The 23,420-nt window shown below is 42.6% G+C and overlaps 1 protein-coding gene across 5 annotated transcripts in view; it reads right to left on the reverse strand.

The window, feature by feature from the left end:
- The window catches only part of TTC13 (tetratricopeptide repeat domain 13), a 290,777-nt gene that overhangs the window by 232,154 nt on the left and 35,203 nt on the right, over nucleotides 1-23,420 (reverse strand). For 4 of the 5 annotated variants that reach the window (XR_004538644.1, XM_033935670.1, XM_033935672.1 and 1 more), the window contains exons 3-5: nucleotides 23,319-23,394; nucleotides 19,060-19,130; nucleotides 8,222-8,287 (exon numbers count right to left, since the gene is read on the reverse strand). The exons of the other annotated variant lie outside the window; for it this stretch is intronic. Coding sequence is in view for 3 of the 4 variants with exons in the window: in XM_033935670.1 (XP_033791561.1) it covers nucleotides 8,222-8,287; nucleotides 19,060-19,130; nucleotides 23,319-23,394 (213 nt within the window). In the remaining variant the exon portion in view is untranslated. The remainder of the gene's footprint in view (nucleotides 1-8,221; nucleotides 8,288-19,059; nucleotides 19,131-23,318; nucleotides 23,395-23,420) is intronic. 5 annotated transcript variants of the gene reach the window in all.

Consider the following 23,420-nt stretch of genomic DNA (forward strand, 5'->3'; position numbering starts at 1 on the left):
GCTCCTTCCTTGTTGAGGTGTAGTCCATCCTTTCTGTAGTACTTGCTTTTTCCCCAGAATGCCGTCCAGTTGCGCACGAAGTCAAAGCCTTCTTCTTCGCACCATCGTCTCATCCAGGCGTTAATAGCTTGCAATTCCCCTTGTCTCTTTCCATCCGCTCTTGGTACTGGGAGGATCTCGGAGAAGGCCACCTTCACCTCCCTGATCTTCAGCTGTCTTCCAAGTGAGCGGAGCTGGCCCTTCATCTCTTCCCTGTCATACTTCCGTCCGCTCACATCATTTGTTCCCACGTGGATGAGCACAGCAGTATCCTCTCCCCCTGCGCTGTCTATGATCCTGGCGATCCTGTTGGCCACATCCTTCACTCTTGCTCCAGGCAGACAGGTGACGATTCTGTCCTCTCTTCCTCCTGCGGTGTGGCTGTCCACGTGACGTATAATGGAGTCACCTACGATGATCCCCATCTTCTTTATTCGGGGGTTTCTCGGGGGTCGTAAGTCCACATCTATGGTATAAAGCCAGTCTTCTTCCTCCAGTGCTACTCTTGAAATAGTTTTCGGCTCTTCAGATGGGAGGACGTCTTCCTGTGTTCTCTCCCTTTCTCCTGGTGTGTGGATGTCTCCTACCTCATCTTCGGTTTTTTCTGTGTTTGCATGGATGTCTTCTCTCCTCTCTTCCAGGCCTTCTGTCTGGGTATCCTGGGTACAGCTTTCCAGCCCTGGGATCTCTACGTGTTGCTGGTGGGCTTCCTCGATAAATCTTTCTAGTTCCACGATCCCTTCGCTGGTATCGGGCTCCCTTAGCAACTTCTCCTGCATGCAGTTTTCCTCCTTCCTGGCAAGGAGTTCTTCGAGTTCCATCACAGTTCCCTCCAGCAGCCGAACTTGCAGTTTCAGGCTTTCCAGCTCCTCGCATCGGCTGCAAATGTATGTGCAGAGATCTCCAGATATACATAGTAACATAGTAGATGACGGCAGATAAAGACCCGAATGGTCCATCCAGTCTGCCCAACCTGATTCAATTTAAATTTTTTTTTTTTTCTTCTTAGCTATTTCTGGGCGAGAATCCAAAGCTTTACCCGGTACTGTGCTTGGGTTCCAACTGCCGAAATCTCTGTTAAGACTTACTCCAGCCCATCTACACCCTCCCAGCCATTGAAGCCCTCCCCTGCCCATCCTCCTCCAAACGGCCATACACAGACGCAGACCGTACAAGTCTGCCCAGTAACTGACCTAGTTCAATCTTTAATATTATTTTCTGATTCTAAATCTTCTGTGTTCATCCCACGCTTCTTTGAACTCAGTCACAGTTTTACTCTCCACTGTGACTGAGTTCAGTTCTGTCAGTTGAATGTTGCTAATTAGGTTTTGGAGTGCATAACATGATTTCTATTTTTTATATTTATATTGAGATTTTCTGTCACAAGCAGGGTCTAATATCATATTGAAATCCCCCTCCTATAACTAAATGTGAATCTATGTCTTAACACAGAGGAGGCGATTGCTTGGAAGAAATCCAGGCTATTCGTGTTAGGCCCATAAATATTAAATATGGTAATTCTCTGGCCAGCATAGCTCAATATGACTTTCACCCATCTGCCATTAAGGTCAGCAGAAGAAGCAATTACATTAATACTATGCTTTTTCCTGATGATGGTTAATACCCCTCCTTTCTTGTCTACTGCAGGGGAATAGAACGTAGGCAGCGCCCATGCTGGGTGTACTTTACCAGAGGCGGTTTTGTCTAAGTGCGTCTCCTATATCATAATGATATCTGGATTCCATTGTTCAAGATATGACATAATTTTTTTCTGCTTAATCATATTGTTAAGCCTTTTGGCATTTAAGGAAATGAATTTAAGAGACATTTATGCAGTGGTGACATTTCCATCCCTAGGGATGAACCTGGCAGGATTAACCCAGGTGCTAAATCAGTTCACCGAGGCAGGAAACCAGTTGAAGGTAGAACCTCGAAGGCTGTTGAGGACAGGGCTGCCTATCCTGAGGAGAATGAGCCTGACCCTGACCTAGAACCCATCCTAGAGCCAGAGCCTGTTAGGAAAGCAAGCTCCCTTAGGAAGTCCAAACAGCAATATTCCCAGTGAACTGAGAGGGAGCCAGAGAGCACTCAAACCTGTGCTCCAGCCACATAAGCTAGGGAGTGGCTTGAACAGCTTAAAACAGCTCTCAAAGACTGTAAAGCAGGCAGCCCAGGAAGACCTGACAGATAGAACTCTTCTGGCCAGGCAAAGGCAAGGCACAAGCCAGGAGCCCATGGAATGGGAAGGAACTGCACCCCAGAAGACTACAGAGCTGGAAGCTCCAGAGGAATGTATGGACATAGCTGAGTTTGGTAACCAGGTTGTTGTTTTTTTTCTTATGGGCAATTCTTTCCTTATTAGCTAGCTGCATTCACATTTCTGACTATCCTCGTTTCATTTGTGAAAGTTGCAATTCAATACTGTCAGTGAAACACAGAAATATGATGGCAGATAAAGGCCAAATGGCCCATCCAGTCTGCCCATTCACAGTATCCACTATTTGCTCCTCATCCTAAGAGATCCCATGCGCCTGTCCCATGTTTTCTTGAATTCAGACATTCTTTATCTACCACCTTCTCTATCAGGAGCTTATTCCATGCATCTACCACCCTTTCTGTAAAAAAGTATTTTCTTAGGTTACTCCTGAGCTTTCCACCTTTTAATTTCATTCTATGCCCTCTCATTCCAGTGCTTCCTTTCAAATAAGACTCGCCTCATGCACATTTATGCCATGTAGACATTTAAATGTCTCCACCATTATCTCCCCTCTCTCGTCTGTCCTTCAAAGAATACATATTGAGATCTTTAAGCCTGTTCCCATACGTCTTATGATGAAGATCACTGACCATTTTAGTAGCCTTCCTCTGGGGATTGACTCCATCCTATTTATATCTCTCTGAAGGTGTGGTCTCCAGAACTGTACACAATATTCTAAATGAGGTCTCACCAGAGTCTTACAGGGGCATCAATATCTTCTACTGGCCATACCTTTCCTTATGTACCCTAGCATCCTTCTAGCTTTCGCCATCAACTTTTCGACCTGTTTGGTTACCTTAAAATCATCACTTACTATCAGTCCCAAGTCCTGCTCCTCTTTCATGCACAAAAGTTCTTCACCCCCTAAACTGTATCATTCCCTCGGGTTCTTATTAAGTCTGCATGGATGCATGTCTGTGTGCATTAAATCTTAGCTGCCAAATTTCAGACCATTCTTCAAGCTTCACTAGGTCCTTCCTCATGTTATTCACACCATCAGGGGTGTCTACTAGAGAATGACATGGGGACAAATTTGTCCCCGTCCCCTGATTAGTGCACTGCGCCAACCTCGCTCTTAGGTGTTTAGGAATAATGGCAATTGCACATATATTACCCAATCCAATATTATTTATTAATATTAATCATAATTCTTGTCTCAGAAGGCATATGTGTAGTGGAGACCCTTCAGGCGTGGAATCTGAACCTCTCCTGTTCAATATATTTATTAACGACCTGGAGACAGGAACAAAATGTGAGGTTATTAAATTTGTGGATGACACCAAACTCTGCAGCAGGGTTAGAACCGCGGAAGACTGCGAAGACCTGCAAAGGGACCTAACGAGGCTGGAAGAGTGGACAAAAAAGTGGCAAATGAGCTTTAACATAGAGAAATGCAAGGTCATGCATGTAGGGAAAAAGAACCCATTCAGCTACAAAATGGGGGGATCAATGCTAGGGGTAAGCAACCTTGAACGAGACCTGGGGGTGATGGTAGACACAACATTGAAAGCATCAGCACAGTGTGCGACAGCCTCATAGAAAGCAAACAGAATGTTGGGTATCACGACCAGGACGAAGGAAGTCATCATGCCGTTGTATCGTGCAATGGTGCACCCATATCTGGAGTACTGTGTCCAGTACTGGTCGCCGTACCTCAAGAAGGACATGGCAGTACTTGAGGGAGTTCAGAGAAGAGCGACTAAACTGATAAAAGGTATGGAAAACTTTTCATACGCTGACAGGTTGGAAATGCTGGGGCTATTCTCCCTGGAAAAGCAGAGACTTAGAGGAGACATGATAGAAGGGCATAGAGAAGGTAGACAGGGACAGATTCTTCAGACTGTGGGGAACCACAAGTACAGAGGGACACTCATAGAAATTGAAAGGGGACAGGTTTAGAACAAACGCTGGGAAGTTCTTTTTTACCCAGAGGGTGGTGGACACATGGAACGTGCTTCCGGAGGTTGTGATAGGCCAGAGCACGCTACAGGGGTTCAAGGAAGGTTTAGATAGGTTCCTAAAGGATAAGGGGATTGAGGGGTACAGATAGAAGTAGAGGTAGGTTAAAGGAATAGTCAGGGACCACTTCACAGGTCATAGGCCTGATGGGCCGCCGCGGGAGCAGACCGCTGGGCGCGATGGACCTCTGGTCTGACCCAGTGGAGGCAACTTCTTATGTTCTTAAGGCATGGTCTCAAAGAGTCTATACTGGTGCGTTCCTTTATACCTTCACACTGACCAGTATGACATCACTCCTCATCGACCAATCAGCCAACAGAGCTGTCCTTAGGTTTTTGAACAAAGAAATTCCTTTTACATAGTTACAAGCTCAAAAAAGTTTTACAAATCATATTTTTGTTTACATCAATTTCTGAATATGCATAAACATTATAATATACTCAAAGAAAACTTCCTCTCCCCGTATTCTTTAAAAGTTTAAATCAAAACAATCCTCTGACCCTTTTGCTTGAAACACTGACAGCCTGGGGTTTTTCTGTGCTTGAGCCCCCCTTAATGAGAATTCCTATACTGGGCCTCTCAAAGACTGGTATTTCCATGGTAACAGTGTCCCTGGCTTTAACTTAACCATTTCCATATGTTGCCTCCGGAATTTTCAAAACCTAAAATTTTATAGTAATTTATATGCACATTTCATATGTAAAGACACACCCAAAATTCACACACAATCAAACACATTCTGGGATCCCAAACATTCATACACAAGCAATACTCATATCTCATTCACATCTCATAATCCTTTAAAACATATAAAAAAGATTATTCTTTACCCAGCATTGAAATGCCAGGACCATCTGTTAATACATAGGCCATGAGGTTTCTCTTATTCCCCCTGGGCATGGCAGTCCACACAAAGAACAAAAGAATCCAGGCCTTCCTTAAGCGGGGAAACTTCAGTATGTTTAACACCAAGTAGAGACACAAAGAACAACAGAAAACCAAAATGGAGTCATTAATACAAGATGGAGTTCTTAATACTTCTATAGCTCTATCTGGTTTCCTCCATTATCTGGCTTAATTCAGCAAAATACATAAAGAGAATATTATGCTTTTCCTTAATATTAATCTGTAGTGTTTTTCTGGCCTTGGCTGCAATCCATATTCAGATTGTTTATATTTGTGTACCAACTTTTCATAAGTTTCTATTGGGCGTGGCCTTAACTGTTAACACATATGCTTGCATCTAACTAAATTTACCCAGAACCATACAAAAAGCAGGTGTCATATGTAGAACATACTCTAAACATGTCTTACACACTATTCCATTAACGCATTATAGCGCCCCCCTACCAGCCAGCCAGTGCCACTACTCACCCCGCAGGAACTTAATTTCCCCATCCCGTCCCCGTGAGTTTTGTCACTGTCCCTGTCCCATTCCTATAAGCTCTGCCTTAACCGTACAAGCCTCGAACACTTATGATTTTAAAGTGTTTGAGGCTTGTGCAGATGAGGATGGAGCTTGCAGAAATGGGGCAGGCACAGGAAAAGAACTCGCAGAGAAAGCAGCCCTTGGAAAATCATCCAGGAAACCAAAATGCTCTTGATGACACCATCCACACAGACATGCATTCATCTCCAGAATGTGAGCTTCTTTGCCTGGGCCTTTAACCTCAATAAAGAGGATCGATGAGAATACCACCTGTGCACCCGATTCCTTCACCTTCTCTCCCAGAGCCACAAAGTCATTTTTGATAAGTTTGGAGGGGTAGCTAGCAGTATCATTAATGCCAACATAGATGTGCAGCATACTTTAGGGATCTCAAGCTTTGGTCCTTCCTATCCCTGGCATGCTCTCATCTCCTCCACTTCCAGGGCTGCATACCAGTTCTTCAGTTCAATGGCTGGAGGAGTCACAGTATCAATCCTCCAGGGTCCTGTAATCTGAGTCCAGCTTTCCTCCCTCAGCATGGCCTCTTCTTCCCCACTGTTCAGACTCAAGGTGAAAAAAGCTATGGGACCGGACAAACTACACTCCAGGGTGCTCAGGAGTTGAGTCACGTCCTGGCGGAACCGTTATCCACGCTCTTCAATCTTTCCCTAAGTACAGGAAGAGTCCCGTTGGATTGGAAAATGGCTAACATCATTCCACTCCACAAAAAGGGATGCAGGACGGAGGCTGAGAATTATAGACCGGTGAGTCTCACATCGATAGTGAGTAAACTTATGGAAACACTAATCAAATGCCAATTGGATACGATCCTGAACGAGGAGAATCTACAAGATCCCCATCAACATGGTTTTACGAAGGGAAGGTCCTGGCAATCAAATCTGATCAGCTTCTTTAACCGGGTAACAAGAAAGCTGGATATAGGGGAATCCCTGGACATCGTGTACTTGGACTTCAGCAAAGCGTTTGATAGCGTCCCACACCGCAGGTTATTGAGCAAGATGAGTTCGATGGGACTGGGTGAAACATTAACCGCATGGGTTAGGGTACTGGCTTAGAGGTAGACTTCAGAGGGTAGTGGTAAACGGTACCTTCTCCGATACAACGGAGGTGATCAGCGGAGTGCCGCAGGGCTCGGTCTTGGGCCCGATCCTTTTTAACATCTTCGTAAGAGACTTGGCTGAGGGGCTTCGAGGTAAAATTACATTATTCGCCGATGATGCCAAACTATGCAACATAGTAGGCAACCGCACAACAGATGAAAGCACAGTGCCCGACAAAAGCTCAATGCCCGACAGTATGACGCAGGATCTACTCCTGCTGGAGCATTGATCAAAGACTTGGCAACTAAGTTTCAATGCCAAAAAATGCAAGGTCATACACCTTGGCGGCAAAAATCCATGCAGGACTTACACCCTAAATGGTGAGATCCTAGCAAGGACTGTAGCAGAACGTGACTTGGGGTGATTATTAGCGAAGACATGAAGACTGCCAATCAAGTGGAGAAAGCTTCATCCAGGGCTAGACAAATCATGGGCTGTATCCATAGAAGTTTCGTCAGCCGTAAGCCCGAGGTCATAATGCCGTTGTACAGATCCATGGTGAGACCCCATCTGGAATACTGTGTACAATTCTGGAGGCCACATTATCAAAAAGATGTACGGAGAGTTGAGTCGGTTCAGCGAATGGCCACCAGGATGGTCTCAGGACTCAAGGATCTCCCGTATGAGGAACGACTGGGTAAGTTGCAGCTGTACTCACTCGAGGAACGCAGAGAGAGGGGAGACATGATCGAGATGTTCAAATATGTCAAGGGGCGTATCGAGGTGGAAGAGGATCTCTTTTTCCTTAAAGGACCCAAGGCAACAAGAGGGCATCCGTTGAAAATCAGGGGTGGGAAATTTCATGGCGACACCAGAAAATATTTCTTCACCGAAAGGGTGGTTGACCGCTGGAATAATCTTCCACAACAGGTAATTGAGGCCAGCAGCGTGCCAGATTTTAAGAAAAGATGGGATTGGCATGTGGGATCTCTTCATGGAGGTAGTTAGGGGGTGGGCCATTAGTGTGGGCAGACTAGATGAGCCGTGGCCCTTTTCTGCCGTCATTTTCTATGTTTCTACTGAAAATCTCTGATGTCCCATGAAGCATTTCATACCTTTTTTTCTTATACAGATTGTTGAAACAAGGAAAATATCAGCAAACTAAACCAAGTAGGGAAATTCATGCATGTATATTCAGGGGATTACTGTAAAAATACATGATAAATGTTCTATGAGATATTCTGTAAGTTATGCACACAAATGGGAACCTCACCCATGTTCTATCCATATGCACACCCTTTTGCATTTATGCACTATGCCATTTACATATGCTGTAACAGAACAGCACTTACCCATGAAAGCAGTGTCTTAAGTATACACTTACATATGTAAAGTATTAGTATTCTATAAATTTACATGTGCAAAGGGCGCTTAAATATGTGCACCCAGTTATAGAATTGCCTTTCACATACTTACATGCAGTCCTTTTTTTCCATATGCTATACCTCGACCATAGATTGCACCAACAATACCTGGATCTTCCTAATCATAACAAAAATGGAAAGTGGTTAATTTTACAAGAACATCTTAACAGAGCTAATGTACTAATGGCATCTCTCTCACACAACCTTACTACCAATGCAAATGATCTCTTAGTCTGCAGGAATCTTGTGCAAGAAAATATTGTAGCAGGTACTCTCTGAGGACAGCAAGATAAATAGTTACATTTGAGCAATTTTTCCCAATGCAGCCTGCACAGGAATGCTCCATCAGCCTGTAAACTACAACTTTTTAGAACTTTGCACCGTGCATGAGCATGTATTTCCTCCATGGAGGTTGATCTCAAGTGGGGTACCGAAACAGCCATAGTTTTAACATTATAAGCCATTGCAGCACTATCTTAAGATAGCTAAGTCAGTGCATAAGTAAAGAAAATGAAATCTGCTAACCAATTAAGAGTGTGCTTGGCAATGGCAATCCCCCATCCCTTTTGGGTCAAAAGAAACAAAAGCTAGGAGGACTTTCACACCAGATAGAAGGCCAAGGCTCTCTTACCTTTGTGGGCATAAGGTCTAGAGAAAAATGCTGATAGAACAATTGACTGTTTATTAGGAAATTATGATACTACCTTTGGAAGGAGCTTAGGGTATGTGCACAAGACCACTTTACTGTGGAAAAACTTAGTGTAAGTCAGTTACACTAAGCCTGGAGCTCACTGAACTTGACCACCACAAAAATAGTCTTCCAGGTCACGTATTTCAGGTGGGAGGTATCAAATGGCTCAAAAGGAGCTATGAACAGCTGGATTAAGATGACACTTATCCCATGACACTGCAGGAAGCTTTATGGGGGCTTCAATAGAAGCAAGGTCTCCATGAAGTGAAAAACTAAAGTCTGAGTGAAGATAGCTTAATCTTCTACACCAGTGTTCTTCAATCTTTTTACACCAATGGACCAGCGGAAATAAAAGAATTATTTTGTGGACCAGCAAACTACTAAGAATGAAATTTTTTTTAAAAACCATCTCCATCCCGTCCCTGCGAGCTTGGTCCCTGCAAACCATCTGATCCCATCCACACAAGCTTCACAGATAGTTACGATTTTATATTGAACGTATTTTATTAAAGTATAAAAAGAAACAATATTCTGTAGAATTGTCATTTTATAAATACAAATAATACAGAGCAAGGATCAACAAAACCCCTGTCTCCCCTCCCCTTCACATATATCTACTATCAAGAAAACTGAATAAGCCAAATTATTACAGAATGCTACACAGAAATATCATGCTAACAGAATACCGCAGTCACCCATGACAGGAATAGTGTAAGGGGAGTGCAACTAGGGCAACTGCCCCTGGTCAGAAAGAGCCCTAAGCCAGCTGGAAGCTAAAGAAGCACTGCCTGGGCTTTGCAGTCCCCAGTTTATGTCTAACACCAGCTCTAGAAGGATGCATATTTCAAATCTGATATATTCTAATCACAAAATAAAAATAAAATTATTTTTTCTACCTTTTGTTGTCTCTGGCTTCTGCTTTCATCGTCTTATCACTCTCTTCCTTCTAGCGTCTGTCCTGTCTCTTCAATCCAGCATCTTCCATCCACTGTCTGCCCTCTCTCCCTTCCATATGATAACTGCCTTCTTTCTATGCCCCTCTCCATCCAGCCTGCGACCCTCTTTCCTTTTACATGATTCATTCTGCTCTCTTCATTTTTATCTCTCCTACACCAGATCTAGCATCTTTGTCCCTCTCTCCTTATTTCTCTGCTGACCCCAGCATCAATCTCTCTCTACTTTCTCATTCCTCTGTCTCTCCCCTTTCCCTCATCTGATCTCTCCATTCCATCCTGATCCCTTCTCCCTCCTCTAATCTCCCTGCCAGCTGCTTCCTTCATATTTTCCTCCTCCCGTGTCTAGTAGTACCCCTTCTCCCTTTCCTCCTCCCTTTATCCAATAGTAACTCTCTTCCCTTCTCCCTTCCCTCCTCCCCTGTCCAGGAGAACCCCTTCTCCATTCCCTCGCCAGCATATTTTTCCTCTCTCTAGCCTAGCGGCAGCTCTGTGTACTTTAACTTCGCCACAGAGCTTCCGCTAGCAGTAGTTTAGATGCGGTTTCATCAGGCAGCCTCGGGGCCTTTCCTAGGCCAGCCCACTTTGATGATGCAAGGCAGACCAACCTAGCAAAGGCCCCGAGGCTGCCTCATGAAATCACGGCTAAACTACTGCAAGCGGTAGCTCTGTGCTGAAGTTAAAAGCACACAGAGCTGCCGCTTCCGGGAGTGGGGAGACAAGATAAAGGCAGGAGGAATAAGCAGCAGAAATCCCGGCGAAGGCATGCGCGGCAGGAGTCCCAGCATATGCGCCAGCAACAGGAAGTTGCAAGTCAGCTGACACCGGCAACGGAGCCTCTCTTCCTGCCCAGTGTACAGTTTGTGGAGGGGACCCGAATTCTTCACGAACTGGCAGGAAATTTTTGCAGACTGGCAACAGTCCACAGACCAGCAGTTGAAGAACACTGTTCTGCACCCCTAATGGAGTTGTTTTGAGACCCGATTGACAAGTGTAGAAAGTATTCAAGCAGTTTATTGTGTGGGTCAGGAAAAATGATTTAGGGTCCTGCCCGTAAATCAGACTGCAAACACATTTCAATCCGTATGACCTAGCAGAATCTCTTCTAGAAGTTAACAGAACCCGAGACACATCTTTCGGCAGGTTGAGAGAATCTACCATTATTCTCTCAAACCCCAGCACTCATGGCTTAAACTGGAGGTCAGGATGTAGAAAGGATTCCCTATTCTGAGTAAGGAGTTGGAAAGCACTTTGAGCTTCATGGATACCTGGAGGCAAGCTCCAAAAGAAGTGGGAATCATGTCTGCCTTGGCCAATAAAATGTAATCAGAATAATGGTTCCTCAGTTGTGTTTGAGTTTCATAATATTTTTCAGTATAAGAGGCATCAAAGAATACACATACAGATGGCGCTCACCCCCCAGTAAAGGAGAAAGGCATCTAAGACTAGACTGCCAAGGTTGTGCTCCACTCTTGAAAGATCTGAGCCGCCTCTGTACAGAGACTAGTCAAGCTGCAGGATCCAATTTAGTCTGTCTGCCAGACATTGCCAATTTGGTGCATAACTTTTGGTGCTAAAACAGCCAAAATAGGGGTAAACAGCAGTTATGTCCATAAATGCACTTAGGGGCTACTTTTTAGAATAATGCCTAACTGCTTTAGCATACAACTACAAAAGGAGCATATACAAATGGGGGGGTGCAGAATCGGCTAACCATGGGCAGGTCACAAGCCTTACAGAATTATGTAAGTTCCATATGTTTACTAACATCCATTAAATGGTTGAATCTAAAAGCTGGTTTGTAAATGCAGATTTATTCTAGTATTCTATAACAGATTAGGTTTACAGGTTTATTGACTTATTAAACTTAATATACCACCTTGTTACCAAATGGCAACTCCAGCAGTATATAATCAAAAGCAAATACAAAGAAACAGAAAGAACTCCATTTCAACAGGACAGTAACCCCAAAAGCATTTCAATTAAAAAAAAAACCATAGGTAAATATAATAAAATCTTTATACACAATCTCTGTACTATACAATAGCCCCCTTTCCCTATTGTTCTATCTTTCTAGCAGTGGGACCCCAAATGCTTGCTGGAAAATATGGGCTTTCAAATATTTCCTAAAGCTAGCCGAAAGTTAGAACTGTAAACCAGATGTGAAAGCCCAGACCAGATGCATTCCAAGTATTAACAAAAGTGAAAAGAAAATGATGATATTGCCTGTGGTTTGTTATCAAATGAGTATGATACCAATATTTTTTAGGGGTCATTTTATAAAAAGTTAAACAATGTTCTTACAAAATTTGTTTGGTTTGGGAAAAGACCCAGAATTGCTTTAGCATCATTACAAAGAACAATTATGGAGGGAGAGGTAAATTTTCCAAATTTTTATAGGTACCATCAAGCCTATATTCTAAGACAGGGTATATATTGGATCCTCCCAGATCTCATGGAGAATGTACCTGATTGGTTATATTTAGAATGGCGGCTCCTGTTCCAATTACATTTAGAACATGTAGTTAGTATAAAATTGCCTAGGAAATACAAAGATAATAGAATTTTACTTGATACTTGGAAGACCTTAAGATATATTAGTAATTTATCACCAGATCCAATTGCTAAATCATTAAATCAATCCATTTGGGTAAACTCCAGGATCAAGATTGGCGGATTTAAGATCAATGGATAATTGCAGGTATACAGACATTGAATGATGTCATTTCAGAAGGATCACTGCTTGGTTTTTCACAATTGCAACATAAATTTGGCTTAAATAAAACACAATATTTTAAATGGATGCAATTGAAGCAGGCTATTCAGGTAGGGTTCCCTGAATGGAAGGGTCTTAATACTCAATATAGCTTGCAGGTTCTCTGTTTTCAGGCGGATTTTTTGAGACACCAAGCCTCAAAATGGTATAAATTGTCATATGGATTTTTAAATAAAAAAAAGAAAACTGGACTTAGGGATATTTGGAGTATTGAGATTGGACAGACAATTTCTGCGTCTCAATGGCCACGATTTTGGTCCTGGAGATTAAGGTCTACAAAGTCAGCATCTATGAGTCAAACGTGGATGTTTTTGTTACATCGAGTTTTATGGACCCCTACACGTTTACAAAAGATAGATAGCACTAGATCCAATAGATGCTGGCATTGTAGATTAGAAGTTGGGACGTTAGATCATTTAATTTTTTTTTGTCCCTGTGTAAATGCTTTTTGGAAACTAATTTGGCCCCAAATTAATAAATTATTAGAAAACCATGTAGGACTCACATATGACACTATATTATTTGGTACAGCAATGAGAACTCAGAGTCCAATTTCTGCAAATAATAACAAGTTATTATTAATATTGACAGGAGTCGCCATGCAACAAATTACTCAAAATTGGAAAGATTATACTAAATTAAATTATACATTTTGGTGGAATTCAGTTTGTCACATATATAAGATGGAAAAGGTGTTAGCGTTACAACAAGGGAATCTTCATAATTTTTAAAAAATATGGGAACCATTGACTAATTACTCTAATAATCAGATATCTTAGCACATGGATAGCAGATATGTGGGGATGGGGTGGGAAATGTATATCATATGGAATTAGGAATATTGATAAAAAGGGTGGTATTTATTTTATCTTACAAGACTATTTGTTTGTAAATACAAGTGATATGTGAAAATTGTTTGTATTATGTTTAATTCACTTGTTGTAAGAATTCAAAAATGAATAAAAAAAATTAAAAAAAAAAGAGAAAAGAGAAAATGAGAGCCAGCATGATTAAAAGGTAAAGTGAACGAAGCTATTAAAGCAGCAACAACAAAAAATCCTTTAAAGAATGCAAAAAGAATTCAAATGGAGAAAATAAGAAGAGATATAAGCATTGACAAGTTAGATGCAAAGCATTGATAAAGAAAGCTTAAAAAGAATATGAAAAGAAACTTGCCAAAGAGATAAAAACTCATAGTAACTATTTTTTTAGGTACATCAGAAGCAGAATACCTGTGAGGGAATCCATGGAACCATTGGATGATCAAGCAGCAAAAAGGGGGCTCAGGGAGGATAAGGTCATATTGGAAAGAATGAATGAATTATTTGCTTTGGGCTCTACGGAAGAAGATGCAAAAGATCTACCAGAATCAGAAATGGTTTTCAAGGGTGATGATACAGAAGAATTGAAAGAAATCTCTGTGAGCCTGGAAGATATACTAAGTCAAACTGACAAGTTAAAGAGTGATAAATCACCTGTACCAGACAGTATACATCCCAGGGTACTGAAAGAACTCAAACATGAAACTGCTGATTTGGTGTTAGCGATCTGTAACCTGTTGCTAAAATCGTAAATTTCATACCGGTAAGCCTGACTTCTGTGCCAGGCAAAATAGTGGAAACAATTATACAAACTAAAATTGTGGAACACATAGACAAACATGATTTAATGGAATGCAATCAGTATGGGTTCAGCCAAGGGAGGTTTTGCCTCACCAATTTGCTCGACTTCTTTTGCTTGACTTCTTTGAAGGTGTGAATACACACTAGAGAGCTGCACGGGAACGGGGACCCGCAGGGATCCCGCGGGTTCCCCCTTCGGGTCATGGGGATCCCATGGGGACGCTCCCTAGGGTCAGGGGGATCCCGTGGGGACGCCCCTCGTGCTCTCGGGGATCCCGTGGGGTTCAATGCGAGGCTCATCTGATTTTCCTACCTGCCCTGCTGCGAGGCTCGTCTTCCATTTCCTGTCTGCCCTGCTGCAGCACACATAGCCAATCGGAAGTCTTCCCCGATGTCAGCGCTGACATCGGGAAGACTTCCGGTCGGCTGTGTGCGGCAAGGCAGGTAGGGAAAAGGCAGTGGCATACCAAAGGGGGGGGGGGGAGATCTGCCCCGGGTGCAGCCATGGGGGGGTGCACAGCCGGCCAGGTCCCCTTACCTTTGTGGCGCTTCCCCCAACCAACCGACAACAGGCCCGGCCGACAAACCTCCCTGCCCTGTAGCCGCGAATCTAAATTACCTTCTTACAGCAGCTTCAAAACTCCAGCTGCTGTAAGAAGGTAATTTAGATTCGCGGCTACAGGGCAGGGAGGTTTGTCGGACTGGGCCTGTTCTGTTGTCGGTCGGGTGGGGAAGCACCACAAAGGTAAGGGGAAGGGAGGGAGATAGGGAGGAAAGGTGGAGTGGAGAAGGAAAGACGCTTAAGGGACATGGGTAAGACGGAGGGGTGGAGAAGGGCGCTTAAGGGACATGGGTAAGACGGAGGGGTGGAGAAGGGCGCTTAAGGGACATGGGTAAGACGGAGGGGTGGAGAAGGGCGCTTAAGGGACATGGGTAAGACGGAGGGGTGGAGAAGGACGCTTAAGGGACATGGGTAAGACGGAGGGGTGGAGAAGGACGCTTAAGGGACATGGGTAAGACGGAGGGGTGGAGTAGGACGCTTAAGGGACATGGGTAAGACGGAGGGGTGGAGTAGGACGCTTAAGGGACATGGGTAAGACAGAGGGGTGGAGTAGGACGCTTAAGGGACATGGGTAAGACAGAGGGGTGGAGAAGGACGCTTAAGGGACATGGGTAAGACGGAGGGGTGGAGAAGGACGCTTAAGGGACATGGGTAAGACGGAGGGGTGGAGAAGGACGCTGAAAGGACATGGGGAAGACGGAGGGGTGGAGAAGGACGCTGAAAGGACATGGGGAAGACAGAGGGGTGGAGAAGGACGCTGAAAGGACATGGGGAAGACGGAGGGGTGGAGAAGGACGCTGAAAGGACATGGGGAAGATGGAGGGGTGGAAAAGGACGCTGAAAGGACATGGGGAAGACGGAGGGATGGAGAAGGACGCTGAAAGCACATGGGGAAGACAGAGGGGGGAGAAGGATGCTGACAGGACATGGGGAAGAGAGAATGGGGAGAAGACGCTGGCAAGGAAGAAGACAGAGATGCCAGACTATGTGGGGAGCGGAGGGAAGAAGATGGGTGCCAGACCAATTTGGAAGGGGGGAGAAAGGGAGAGGCACAGTAACAGAGCAAATGGAAGACGCAGAGAGAAGAGAGACAGTGGATGGAAGGAATTGAATGAGAACATGAGGAAAGCAGAAACCAGGCAATAAAGGTAGAAAAAAAATTCTTTTTTTTTTTTTTTGCTTCAGGATAAAATAGTATATTAGTTGTGTTGATAAAAATTTATAAACATTAGAGGCTCTGGTAGAAACCCATTTAAAAGTAAGCAAAAAGACTTTATTAATTTGGAAATATTAATTGGGAAGAATACATACTTTGTAAACGGGTTTCTACCAGAGCCTCTAATTCAGTAGCATAATTAAATGAAATAACTATTTCTGAAGTTTATAGGGACTGACGGGGATGTAGGAGATTCCTCGCGGGGATGGAGGGGATTCCTTACGGGGACGGGCGGGGACAGAGGGGATTCCTCGAGGGGACGGGTGGGGACAGAGGGATTCCTCGCGGGGACGGGTGGGGACGGAGGGATTCCTCGCGGGGACGGGTGGGAGTCCTCACAGGGACGGGTGGGGACGGATGGGATTTCTGTCTCCGCGCAACTCTCTAATACACACGTGGATAAAGATGAGCTGGTTGATGTAGTGTATCTAGATTTTCAGAAAGTTTATGACAAAGTTCATCATGAGAGGCTCCTGAGAAAATGAAAGAGTCATGGGATAGGAGGCAATGTTCAGATCAAGTTTCAAGTTTAATTAAAATTTCTTATACCGCTTAATCAGCCTTCTAGGCAGTGTACAAAATCATAAAAGCATACAATAGCTAAAATACAAATTTAAGAAAACGGACGACAAAGAGTTTTGGAGACTTAAAACCATAACGAGTGGAAATAAGAAGATAATGGGCATGAACTACAATTTTAAAAGATAACAATTTAGGGGGAAAAACAGTAGGAGGGGAAGTAGAAATAAAATCATTCTAGGTCGCCCTTAAAAGGGCAGTTAAATCTCAAAGGCATCAATGAAAAGAAATGCCTTTAGCTTTGTCTTGAATTGATTAAGAATTGATTCTTCGCATAAATAAGCTTGGATGCTATTCCAAAGAGAAAGAGCAGACACGGAAAAAATGGAAGATCTCATTGTGTTTATGTACTTTAGTGATGGAACAGAGAGAAGATTTTGGGTTGATGATCAAAGGGTCTTAGAAGAGTTATGTGGGATAAGAAGATTATTAATTTATTCTGGTTGGTTATTTTGTCAGATTTTTTAAGTTAACAGAAGTATTTTATAGGTGAATCTGTGTTCTACTGGTAAACAGTGAGCTTTATGTAAAAGGGGAGTAACATGGTCATTTTTTTTGCATTAAATATGATTTTTACTGCAGTATTCTGTACTATCTGAAGTCTTCTAATTTCTTTTTTTGTTATGACTTTTTAAAGGGCATTGCAATAATCTATACAAGAGATCACAAGGGAGTGAATCAAAATGTTCAAAGAGGCTGGTTCTAGCAATTTAGATAGGACTCTGATCAGAAAACAGAAGGTAGGTTTAAATGACCATTTTTCTCAACAGAGGAAGGAAAATAATGTAGTGCCACAGGGATCTGTATTGGGACCAGTGCTATTTAACTTATTTGAAGATGACACTACGTTGTTAAAAACACATGCACACTTATGTCCACACACCTATGTCCAAGAATTTTCTTTTTATCTTCTCTCACCCATCAGCAGCATCTCTTTCCCTCCCTTCCTAACCCCCAGCCCATGCAGCCTCTGTCCTTCCCAACCTCCTTCCAACCCACACAGCATCTGTCCTTCTTGCTTTCCCTACCCGCAGCCAATGCAGCATGTCCTTTCCTCATTCCCAACCCAGCCCTCCCCTCTCAGCTGGATCCTACAGTACAACTTGTCTCCAATTCTCGACTCCCCCCTACTACTTTCTCCACCGCTGAAATTTAAAATCTTCAGGCAGCTGACACGAAGCCAGCCTCCTGTTCTTTCTGTAGCATTTCCTTTTCCCGCATAGACAGGACCCTGAAGAAAGAACACTTCTGGGGCAGAACAACAGCGGGAAGCTGGCTTCACATCAGTTGCCCGAAGATTTTAAATTTCAGCGGTGGGGAGGTGGTAGTATCAGACGCACAGTCACTGCGGGCCGCATAAGACAGCCAGGCGGGCCAGATTCGGCCCGCAGGCCTTGTGTTTGACACATGTGATCTAGAGTATGGAATCTGGAAGGGATGTAACAGAATTTAGAGTTAAGTTATAGACTCTATGCATTACCCAGTCACAGTTTCATGCAATTCCAGATAGAGTGCTGCTTCTTACCCCAGTTTTTTAACACAAAAAATATCAAATAGATTATTGTTAATTTTTTTTAAGAAAGGAACTTATTCTGCAACCACTGATGATTTTGAGAACTAATTTTTATAACTCTGTGCATGAACAAGCATGCAAGTATTTTTCATTGTGCAGATTTTCAAAACAGAAGCAGGCACATACTTTTTAATTTGAACATTACTTCAGGGAAGTCCATGCAGTCACAATTACACCTGCTATTTGTTAACATACTTCTGAAAATTAAATGTGTTCTCCAAGTGCAAACTGCTCCCCAACCCCATTCTCAGATCATCTTTTCAAACAGCAGCTAAAAACATAAGCATATACAGATAGTAAGTATATCCTTAACTTTACTCAAGATATATAGTGGGCAATTTTTTTTTTAACGAGCCATTTCTTCACATATCACCTTACCCACAAACACGCCTTTGAAATTAACCCCCCCTATATACACACACAACTATAATATATATATTTAAAATTACTGAGAGGAACACAAGTCTCTGGATGTCCAGGAGAAATGATTTATTCAAAACAATTAGTTTAAAATCAAGATAAAAGCAACCTCTGGATGAATTAGGTACAGATTGCGTCACTGATGGTACAAAGTCTCACAAAAAGTGAGACTCGGACCCTACATGGTCCGTGCTTCAGTGAGAAACCAGCCTTCCTCAGGGGTCCTAATTTGATTGACACAATGTGTGGCACCTAATGCCTCAGATAAACTTTGGCGATGAATCGTGTTAAGAGCCCACCTTCCAAGCGAAAGTAAAACCTCATTTGGACACAATCTGTACCTAATTCAACCAGAGGTTGCTTTTATCTTGATTTTAAACTGATTGTTTTGAATAAATAATTTCTCCTGGACATCCAGAGACTTTTGTTCCTCTGTGTTTTTGTACCACAATTTTGTCTGTGGAACACTGGTCCTTCTTTGCTTGTATTTAAAATTACCTGCAGCATTGAAGAAAAATGTTGTATTGCTTCTTCATACAGTCCATTGCTGATCAGCACATATCCAATTGCTAACAAAACAGAATTTCTAAATCAAAATCATATGCAACATAGTAACATAGTACATGACGGCAGATAAAGACCTGAACGGTCTATCCAGTCTGCCCATAAGTTATATCCATTAAAAAATGCATGATTAGATGATATGTAAAGAACAAGTAAATAAACTTAACTAATCAAAGAAATTTTAATTGGGAGTTCTTTTTTCCCCCCAAATATCTATGCTTGAGGATTTTTCCTTCTCAGTCTGTTTTATTTTTCTTAAAACCACTCTTTGCTCGTTTCCTCTCACCTTCCTTCTTTATGATCAGTATAACTACCGTAGTTTCTCCCTTCTTTTTCATCCACCATTCATGTTTAATTCTGTCTCCTTGTCCCTTCATCACACCAAACAATCTCCACCTCTTCCTTTATTCTACCATCCCTTCCCCGCCATGCTTCTTCCAGCAATATTTTCTCTCCTTTCATAGCTTCTCTGGTTTGTTAATTTTCTGTGCTATTATCTTCATATACAAGCCCTCTCTCCTTCTTCCATACATCAGTCCTTTTTAAGCTCCTGTTCCTCCCAACCAACATTTTGATTAATTTCTTCCTCTCCCCCTACAACCCTTTGCGTCAATCTTCTTTCCAGACCTGTCAAGTTTGCCAGAATTGGCTAGACATTCTCACTTTGGCAAATCCTTTATACACTAAGTGGAGAAACCCAAATCCTTGCCCAGCCCTTCTCCTGGAACGCTGTTCAGTGATGGTCAGTGAAGTCAAGAGAAGAATTTACCCCCTTGCAGACACAAGCCCCTGTAATTTTAAGAAGGTTGAAATCTAAGGGAACACCCTATTGCCATCAGTTCTTAGGAAAAGGAGGAAGAAACCAGGAGCTGAGCTTAGGAAAGTAAGAAAATCCAGGCAGCAGGAAGGATAAGGGATCATTCACTCTGAGAATGGTGTAAAGAGATGAGCTGCTCTACTACTACTACTAATTTCTATAGCACTACTAGACATATGCAGCACTGATCATCAAAATATAGAAAAGAAAGTCCCTACTCAAAAAGCTTACAATTTAGTCAAGAGAAATTGGACAAGAAGGTGCATCAGTACACAGTGCTAAGTTGGGGGAATTACTCTAGAGCAGTGTTCTTCAACCACTGGTCCGTGGACTGGTGCCGGTTCCCAGAAATTTTCTGCCAGTCCACAGGGCCAGCACATCCATCAGGCCCAAGACAGTGTTCTTCAGCTGCCGGTCCATGGTGCAATCAATGCAGTGTCTTCGGGCCGGCTCTGAGTGCTGCAGTGCACAAAGCCATGGGAAAAGGCTCCTACGCGCGTCCTGCACCTGAATCAGAAGCCTTCTCTCTGACGTTGCAACGTCAGAAGGAAGGCTTCCAGATGAGGTGTGGGACGTGCACGAGGAGCTGCTGCCCACAGCTTTGTGCAATGCAGCACTCAGAGAGCCGGCCCGAAGACACTGCATTGATCGCACCATGGACCGGCCCGAAGATAACACCAGGGGGCAGGCCAGAAGGCAAGGCACAGCATGGAGGGAGAGAGACAACAACGGTAGGGGGAATACTTTTACTTTTTTATTTAGTGATTGATTTACATCTGCTGTCTCTTCAGGAAGAAATGCATTTGTTTCTTTGCTTGCAGAGTCTTGCATCTTAGGGTTAATTTGTAAATATTAGTACTTTAGTTTTTGGTCCTGCATTTGCATGGGGTTATCTGTTTTCTGGTAGGAAGGAATGTTGAAAAGCATATAGTGTGCTTTGTGTATTTTAATTTTGTGGCTAACCATTATGTGTTGTTAATACGATTATATTGTGTGTGTGTATATATGAAAAATGAATGGAAAAAATGGTGTTACAATTAGTATTATTATGGGGGCGGGGTCTGGGGCAGAGATTGGGTAGAGATAGGCACGACTTAGTCCAGTGTTCTTCAACTGCCGGTCCGCAGACCGGTGCCAGTCCACAAAATAATTATTTTATTTCCACTGGTCCATAGGTGTCAAAAGGTTGAAGAACACTGCTCTAGAGGTGTAATGGTATGCTCAGGAAAAAAGGGGCATCTGCTACTCTGGAAGAACATGTGTGTGTGGGGAGGGGGGAGATGAGAATTACTGGTGGAGAAAACAAGGAAGATGTCTGCCAATTCAGGGATTTTTCATATTTTTCTGGAATAATCAGGGGAAAGGGGGAAGAAAGAACACAAGTGCAGCAAATCTGAGCAACATCCTGGTTTTGACCTTCACCTTAAGATCACCAGATACAATCACCTCCAAGCCCCACTCTTCTTTTGTACTATACCATTCCCTTGGATTTTTGCTACTCAAGTGCATGACTGCATTTTTTAGCATTAAATCTTAATTATGGAAGCAAGGTGGATTGGCTTTTCCTTATAGGTAGTCATAGTATTACAACAACAGTTGAAACTGGTGGGCTGCAAACCCAAGATTTTAACATGACTCTTTTTCAATCAAAAGTCATTTACCTTTTCCAGGGGATGCACTGGGATGTAACAATAGCCCACTGACCTTTTCATTGCTGATTAACAATGAGAAAGTGATAAGGTATCATGTAATTACTTTCTAGCTGCTTTGCAGCAGGAGGACTGGAAAAAAAGTATTTTGCGCATCCATTAAAATACCAACTTGAGGGTGTCAAGTATTTTAAAAGGCACCCAGAATGATAACTGATGGTAAGCTAATGAAGGAATCTGAAGTAAGTCAAGTCTTCAGATAGGAAGTCTACTTTTGGCAGTGGTGGTAGCAAATGGGTGGGGATAGGATGGTTCAGACTATTTTTCCCCTACTAAACCCCGGAAGAGTCTGATCAGCTTAGACTGCTATGAACTGAATAGTAGTAGTAGTAGGAAGCAACATCTCCAAATAGATTAGTTCAATAGCAGTAGTGAACCTCGCTCCTCAGACAGGGTTGTGGGAATATGATCTCAGTCTCTAAAATTTATTACTAATGCTTGCACTGTAGAGGGCATTGTATGCTTTGCTTAAATCTTCTCCAAAGGTTGACCAGTATGGAGCAAGAAGTTGCAGTGGGAAGACAGCTGTTGATTCCTTTGACTGCTGAATTTGGCTTTCAGGAAAAGACATATGAAGAGATGCTGAAACCAGATCCTCTGAATTGTTCAAGCTGTTTTCTTGCTATATAACTAATGGATAAAGCAATTTGTCAGTGTCCAAAGAACTGAGGGAATTGGAGCAACAGACTTTATGAGTCAGAACTCAGTGTTTTGAACACAATAGGGAGGGCACAGTTCCAGCTGTATACAAAGTCTTGCTTAATGCATGCTTTATTTTTTATGTTTAGAAGTATGGCTATGTTTGGTACAGTAGGAAGATTTGTATCATTTATGGATGTAATGGAAACAAGGCTGAAGAATCCTCTTGAGGTAAAATCTAAGGTACACCAGTGCTGCTATACCAGTGGTCTCAAACTCAAGCCCTTTGCAGGGCCACATTTTGGATTTGTAGGTACTTGGAGGGCCTCAGAAAAAAACAGTTAATGTCTTATTAAAGAAATGACAACTTTGCATGAAGTAAAACTCTTTATAGCTTATAAATCTTTCCTTTTGGAATTTATAACTAAAGAGACATATGATAAAGAAGCTTTTATTTTACTTTTGTGATTATGATAAACATGCCGAGGGCCTCAAAATAGTACCTGGTGGGCCACGAGTTTGAGACCATTATGCTATACCCTAATAGAAGCCGCGAGTTTGAGACCATATGCTATACCCTAATAGAAGCCAGTGGGGGGGGGGGGGGGGATAGGAGTAGAATATAATAATGCCCATTCTCTGGTGTTCCTTTGCTATTCTTTCTCTGCTAAGAGTATTTCTTCTGATTTTCTTGAAGTTTTGCCTAGGGGCATCAGCTAGCTTTGTGTAACATTGCCTTCGATCTCATTACTTAGCAAGAACTTTTTCAGATCATGCAAATGGGTTCTGTCAAACAGATTATATACATCACTTTCTTCAGCTGTCTGTTCCAAAATTCCATTTTAGTTTTTAACTATACATTGGAAATGTATATTTCTATCAATTTACAGTATTTTATTTGGCAAATGTAACAGACTACATAGAGAAATCCATAACCAGCAATAAAATCTCTCATTAAAGCTTTTTCACAAGACAACCTGACTATGCTTTCTTGATGAAAAATGTATAAACCGCAATGAATAGCTCACCTAGTTCTTCATTGGCATTCTCATTCTCAGTAGCGAAAGGAAACCTTTTTTGTTCAGCAAGTGTTTTTGCTTGTTTCTGAAAAACAAAAAAATTCAGATAGA

This window comes from Geotrypetes seraphini, chromosome 3 (assembly GCF_902459505.1).
Source record: "Geotrypetes seraphini chromosome 3, aGeoSer1.1, whole genome shotgun sequence".
Lineage (NCBI taxonomy): Eukaryota > Metazoa > Chordata > Amphibia > Gymnophiona > Dermophiidae > Geotrypetes > Geotrypetes seraphini.